General features: G+C 51.3%; 1 protein-coding gene across 2 annotated transcripts in view; it reads right to left on the bottom strand.

Annotated features, from left to right (window-relative positions):
* Window positions 1–390: 390 nt before the first annotated feature.
* The window catches only part of LOC126579077 (homeobox protein aristaless), a 19,509-nt gene continuing 12,865 nt past the window's right edge, over window positions 391–7,034 (bottom strand). Inside the window, exons 3-4 of one of the 2 annotated variants that reach the window (XM_050242352.1) lie at window positions 2,787–3,052; window positions 391–2,655 (exon numbers count right to left, since the gene is read on the bottom strand). In XM_050242352.1, coding sequence (XP_050098309.1) covers window positions 2,187–2,655; window positions 2,787–3,052 — 735 coding nt within the window. In that variant the 3' untranslated portion in view covers window positions 391–2,186. Of the gene's footprint in view, window positions 2,695–2,786; window positions 3,053–7,034 lie in introns of both variants that reach the window. The other variant, XM_050242344.1, reaches the window with a different exon arrangement.

Consider the following 7,034-nt stretch of genomic DNA (forward strand, 5'->3'; position numbering starts at 1 on the left):
TCATCTCATCAGCCAGCGAGCGAGCGCACGAGCACGCAAAGTCACTTCAGTGTGTCGGGGGAACGAAAATTCAATTTAAAAAAAAAGGCGCTCCCCGCTCTGGCCCTCAACGCTGGCTCACGTGACTCACGGAGCCGGTGGTGGACCGTGGTTTGGGGTTTTGTTTAATTAACTGTTAATCATTCCGCATTAATCAACACTCTGGGCGATCGTTCCCGGGGCCTTCCGCCGGGGCCTAATCACTCTGGGCCTGGGCACAAAGGGCCATCAAACAATCAAAAGCAAAGCAGCCTCGGCGCGATCTCGCGATCGCTCGATCACTTTTTTGACGTCATCGGTTAAACAGCAAAGAAGAGACACAGGCGATACAGGAAGAAGGGTGTTCGTAAGTACGGGGCTGGTTTGCACTTGTGCGTTCTTTAAATAATTTTATTTTGTCAGCAATCAAAAACAACTTATAGGGGTATTTCTTTAACCTAAGGCTCGACCTCGAACCGCCAGAAGGCTCCTTTACACACGCACGCACGCACGCACGCACGCACACACGCTTTATACACACGAAACACGATCGATACTTTAAGTAGCTGCTTATTTCTGCTGCAGAAATATCGATTTCACTCTTGGAATCCGTATACATTGCTCACTAAATTATAGGTTGCTCTATCTGCCTCGTCCTGCTTTACGTTTCACGCACACTCTCTTCCTCTCTCTCTCCCTCCCCCTCTTTTTACTAAACTGATAAGGGGTAGGTTTATTGATAGAGGAACGACTCACGCGCAAGACTCACTCGTAGTTTTGTGGAAGTGGATTTGTGGAACCGCATCGCATTCCTTCGCTTTTTATAACAAATAATAAACCGAATCTTTTTACAAAAGTATCGCTCTCTCCCTAACACGTGGAGTTGAATTAGAGTTTGCGTTACACTGTTATTGCTACTACTATTTCTAACGTTCTTCCTTGCGATCTTCATCACCTACGGGGGACGTATTTGTGTTTGTGTCTTTCATTTACTTATTCTAGTTCTGCATAAGACGCGCTGTGATATGATACACATTTTTTGTAGAGTTGCCTCCAGCATTCAAAATGCTCTCTTCCTGGGTCCCTCTCTCTCTCTCTCTCTCTCTCTCTCTCTCGCACTCTCTTTTTCTCTCTCTCTCTCTCTCCCTCTGCTCTCACAAACACCGTCAGCATTAGGATGGTCCGCTGGTCGGTTGGCCACTAATTAGAGCCTGTCCGAGGACTGGACTGGATAAATGCTGGGCTACCGGAAGCCCGAGACCGCCGCTGGGCTCCGGTCGTCGGTAGTCCTCGTCAGCTCGTCAGCTTCGACCGCCGCCGCTAGATCGCTCATCAATGCGGAAAACCGGGAGCCATATTTCCCCCCGAAGCGATACTCCGAGACGGGGTTTCCTCGCGTTTTTGGCAGGGAAATCATTTGTCGATCAACGCCTTGCGCTGCCGTCGCTGCTGCACCCCCCCCCCCCCCTGAATGCCTTGCAGGCCATTCTCGCATGCATCGCATGGTGATAATGGGTGTAATCACCAGGTACGCCAGGGGATGCCATAATGATGAGCGGCACATCACGGCACAAATAAGGGCGACGGTAAGTGGTTTTGATTAAGGCGACGGCGACGACCATCTAGGATTTCATTCATTCCCGACTTCTCGATTCTTTTGATTAGTCGGCGCCAGCCAGCGGACCAGCCAGTCCGGGGGGAGTGGAACGTGTCGAGTGGACGACGTTGCATGATGCAATTCACGGCAATTTGACCAACATTTGCTGACCTTTTCACGGGGCGACGCTCCGGCAGACACGCTACGACGGCCCGACGACACGCAGACCGTTTTCGGTTTGTGAAAAGAGGGAAAAGAGAGGGAAGGAGAGAGCGAGGGGATCCAATTCACTTCCACGGTGGCCAAGCAGCAACACCACAAAGGATTTTGATGGCCGGTGGTTGGTGGTCAGTGGTGGTGGTGGATTAATAATTATAACCACAGAAATATGAATCAAAACACGAGAAACAGAAGAGAGAGAGAGAGAGAAAGAGTGGCGATCGATAGGGAGAGTAGCTTATCGAATCGTTTATAACCGGATGGATCGTTCCTTTGCCGACACACTATTGCTTCACGAACGAAGGGCTCTCTGGCCCACTAAGGAAGGAAAAGGGTCCGGCCCCGCATTGACTTAGCTAAGGATATCACTGTGGCCATTCTGACGCATCATCTCAAGGCGCAACTCATGTTCCCGTGCCTTCAAACGCAACGCAGCGATGGAAGAACTACGACGATCGGCGGCTTGCGGTGGTGACGATGATCCGACCGGCGGTCCGGACAGTCCGGGATGTGGCTGAACACCGGGCACTGGTGGTAGGGCGGTCGGTGAGATGGGTGGTGATGCTGGTGGTACACCTCCTGGACCACCACCACCACCGCTGGCCGGCTGCCCCGGTGGTGGTGGTGGCAACTGCGGCGCTACCCCAAGATAATCCGACGCTCCGATTGGCGATGGTTTCGATGGTAGTGCGCCGGGCGGTGGTCCGGGGGGTGGTGCGTGACGCTGAGCGGCCGATATGTTGGCCAGCAGCGTCTGGAAGGAGGTGGACGGTGCGTACAGTGGTCCAACGCCCGGTGGCAGCAACGGCGGTGGCGGTGCTCTGCAAAATTCGTCGACGAAAGACGAAAACGGTGAGGTACTAGGATTAGGGAAGCGAGCCATTTTCCATTTGCACCTCACGGTGGGGACGGTGGTGACGCAGCGGACCATCGGTGGATGGTTTCTACTTACCGGTGGAACTGGTTAAAGTACGCCGACGGTAGCATGTGCGTTGCACCGAGCGATGGATAGCGGAACGCGGCCAAACTCGCCGCATCGAACGGTTTCCGGAGGTTGAAGCCAAGATGGCTGAAGGGGTTCGGTGGGAGGGAGGGAGCGACCACGGTTGCCGACGGTACGCCCTGGGCCGCCCCGGACAGGTACGGATTGTACGGATGTCCCTGCGGTCCGACCTTCTCCTGTTTGCGCCATTTCGCTCGCCGATTCTGGAACCAAACCTGGGATGGGTGAGGGGAGAGAAACCACGGGGAAGGAAGCGGAAGCGGTCAGTAAATTGGAGGCAAAATTGAATTACGCTAAATTACTACTCTTGCTCACTCCCTCTCTCTCTCTCTCACACTCTCTCTCTCTCTCGTGCCCTCCCTTTTCGTGTTGTCTCTTCCTTTGACCATTGGCGTCCTCTTGGAGCGCTTCCCGAGTCGGTCCCCAAAAGAGAACCTCCAAATGGGGCTAACAATGCACGCAATTTAAGTCGAAGTTCGTGCGCAACAATCGGCCATTGGCCGCCCGTCCTTCGGTCGGCGGCAAGAGACATTCGCTCTTCGGACGCAACGGACGATCACAGAATCGAAGATCACATTCGTCCTGGGTCTGGGAATCGCCACAAAGGCCAACATTTAGCATAATGATAATTTAATAAAAACCCATCCCAGTGCCAGCCCCCGGTGCGTCGAGGACACAAGCACACACGCGAGACGGACGTGCAACTCCGTACATTTCAATTACTTTAATGCGATTCCAAGAAACAGGAGAACCGGTGTGGGTTCCGGCATATGGTCCGGCCTGTGTAAGCGGATCATCCATCCGTCGGGCTTTTGCGACGCGTCCGTGCAGTTCCACCACTTCCACTTTGCTTTAGGACGATTATCTCCATTATGATTTGGCGGCCATTTTAGGCGGCCGGTTTGTGGATTTGTGGGCGAACGAAAAAGCAGCGATTGTGGCGGTGTTTGTAATTCATTCGAATGGTTTGATCAAGAAATCCAACAATTTAGAATTTGAAAAGAAAAAGTTACAGAAATCGAAAAAGAAGTTGTAGAACTTCCTGTCAAATGCTGTACAATGGAATATCCACAATCTAATCATTATGTTCCGCAATCGAAGCGATTTAGAATGAAGATCCTCTCAACCGCGGCATTCGGATACCATGCAAACAATTTCAAGAAAAATGGAATAACAGTCATCGTAAAGAATATGATTTTCCTATCAGCTTATCCTGTTCTGGAGTTTTCCGTCAAAGTAAGGATTTTCAGATAATATTTCTTGCGTTGGAAAAGTGTTACTTCAGAATACATTTTTGTCACTAACTCTCCACCACCATCACCGAAATTCAGAACAGAATTATACGTTTTATATTTCAGCTCCAGCTTTGTTGGAAATGAGTGGGTTTAGTATCTTCCAGTTGTTAAAAATTTAGCAGTAGTTTATAAAGCAACAGATTTATCTGTTTCCTATAAGGCAAATATTTTTTCAACATTCTTGCCGATTTCTTATTCATCTACAGTTAGCCAGACACTATAATTGAGATATTGCTATTTAATTGTTTCTTCAATTGCTTTTTAATTGTTTTACAAAGCATAGAAAAGCTTCCACTCTGATTGCGCATATCGTATGTAATATCAAGATATTAAATTCATTGGCACCAGGTTGAATAATAATGGTTTGTTGCGACAATGAGAATTGAATAATGTTTTCTCATACCCTAAGCTGTATGTTCAAGAATTACGATATTGCCGTTTTAGACAGTTCCTTTTTTGGTTACGAGGATTGATTGCAAAGCATTTCGCTTAAAAAACAACAGTCAAACATTCTACAATGTATCTGAGGGCCCTGCAGAATACTAAGCCGCTTTCTATTTCTCGGGACAACGATCCTGTCCAGGAGAGTACAGCATTCAAAGCTCGCTCTCTCATCACACCAGCAGCTAGACAGCTGTAGCTGATCACTTATGAACCCCCGGACACAACAACAGCCTCAACGCAACCGACGTGGCGCCTCTACTTTGTAGGCAAACATCTCCGGGCCCTTTCTTTTCTTCAGTTTTGTGTTTTTACGATTCATTAAATGACGATAAAAACAAGAACAACCGAGACCCTCGGCTCGGCTCGGCTGCTGCTGTGGCCACGATGCAACCGCTAGTGGTGGTGATCGTGCTAGTGATCGTTAACTAGAGATGACTTGCAGGCATTTGCTGCATTTACGGAACCGAGAATCGTAATTGAAGTTTTCTCGACAATCGACGACGGTGCCTTCGGGCACCGGGCTCTGGCAGCTGATTGGTGCAATTAACGTACACAGACACACAGACACACGCACGCACACTGTCGCCGTGCAAGGACCCAGGACCCCGGGACCAATCAGCGCCGTCTCGCCTGGCCTGTGCGCGTGGCGTTGCAATCCACCCGGGGGATGCCCGGGATGCCCGGGATGATGCAAATGCCGCTCGAGCCGAGTGGAGCCTCACAAGGGGGGGGGGGGGACGAGTGAAGTGCGGGTGGATTCCAATTTACCGCGCTCCTGATTTATGGCCAGTAAACACTTAAAACCAATATTATCATTATTGAATTCCCATTCCGAGAGGGAGGGGGGGGGGGGGGGGGGCCGGGGTCCGTGCGCGCGAAACGTGCGTAATGATGTCTCGCCACCGCACCTCAGCCAGGCCACGCCATCTCGGCGATCCCGGGAGGGATCGCGATGAGCTTTTCGTGGAATCGGAGTGACCAGCGGTGGTCGTGGGGCTGAGAACCAGGAACCGTTGCACCAAAACGCAACGCAGCGGGTGGTGATGCGCTTGGTGATGATGGCGATGCTTTTCGCACCACCTCCGCTCTTTCTCTCTCGCTATCTCTATTCCCTTCTCTCTCTCTCTCTGGTTGGTGCCAGTTTGCAGAAACAATCAGCCATGCGTGAAGGCTCGATGAGCTTGAGTCTGCTCGTTAATGTGTGGGCAGCAGCAGCAGCCCCAACAACCCAAGCAACAGAAAGACTTGGTTCGGATCAAGCGACGAACTCACTTAGTGGTGTTCGGTAACAAGCTGCAAGCTCTTCCTCCTTCTCTCCGTCTCTCCGTCTTCATTCACTCCAATCCAATCCAATTATGGCACTTTTAGCAGAGTGCAAAGCGGAGTGCAGTTCATTTAAAGCAATCGGACACACCATGGCGCTCGCGCGCACACATACAACCCGTCGTCGAACGGTCACGATAGAGTCATAAAGGCAGAGGTGACAAAATGGACGCACTTTCGTACCAGCAAGTGCGCGTCAATCATCAGCGATGCGGCGAGGACGAGCGACGTGTCTTTGCCTCTTTTCTTCCTTCAACCGAACCGGTGACAGCTGGCCAGCGCCGTTCTCGCACCTTTCCGAGTTCCGCGGTTCGGGCTGGCATTCCGGGCTTGCAAAACACTTGCCGCCTGTCACCGACAATCTAACGGGTCATTAATTTTCACAAACAACACACACAGAAAGCATTCCGTATAGATAAGCGATCGCTGACGACCGCTGCTTTGTCGTGTTTGTTGGCTTCGATTATCCGGTCCGATCGGATGTGCGGATCGCACGAATCACGCGCCAAGCCAAGCCCGATGTCATTGGCTGTGTGTTCGAGCACACAAAAAGGGACAGGCCCACGAGACGCCTTTCATTAGTCATAATTTTCCGTCTCGTTTTTTGGGTTCGGGAAGATCCTCGCTGACCGAAAGCCCGCGCGGAGGGGGGGGGGGAACAGGTGATTAGCAGGCGGTTGCCGCCAAGACCCGGAGGAGAAACGATCCTTCGCTTACCGCGTTGTTTTTTTCTTTTTTCGGAGACTGCGAGCCCTCCCAGAGTGAATTAGATTAACAAAAGCACCATGCTGCGTCCAAAACACATATTTTTTATCTCCTTTCCCAGCGAGCCTCTTCTTCCGTCCCTCATTCGTATCCCAGTTGCTCCGTTGCTCCGATGGCCATTCTCGGATTCTCCGTGCGCGCGCGCGCGCGCAAACACTCCGCTTGAACCGCCGACCGAACAGTCGGTGCTTGGTCCATCCGTCGGTACGATCGTCCTCCTTTCGTGGATCAATCCGTGGTCAGCGTGATGCGTGATCGGTGGCGCTGACCGAGCGAACGGACGGAGGAGCAACGATAGGCTCATAAATACATAATCGAAACTAATTCTCGCTCCCTCGCTCGATGCTTTTTCCCATTGTTTACGAGCAAC

Source organism: Anopheles aquasalis, chromosome 2, assembly GCF_943734665.1.
Source record: "Anopheles aquasalis chromosome 2, idAnoAquaMG_Q_19, whole genome shotgun sequence".
Lineage (NCBI taxonomy): Eukaryota > Metazoa > Arthropoda > Insecta > Diptera > Culicidae > Anopheles > Anopheles aquasalis.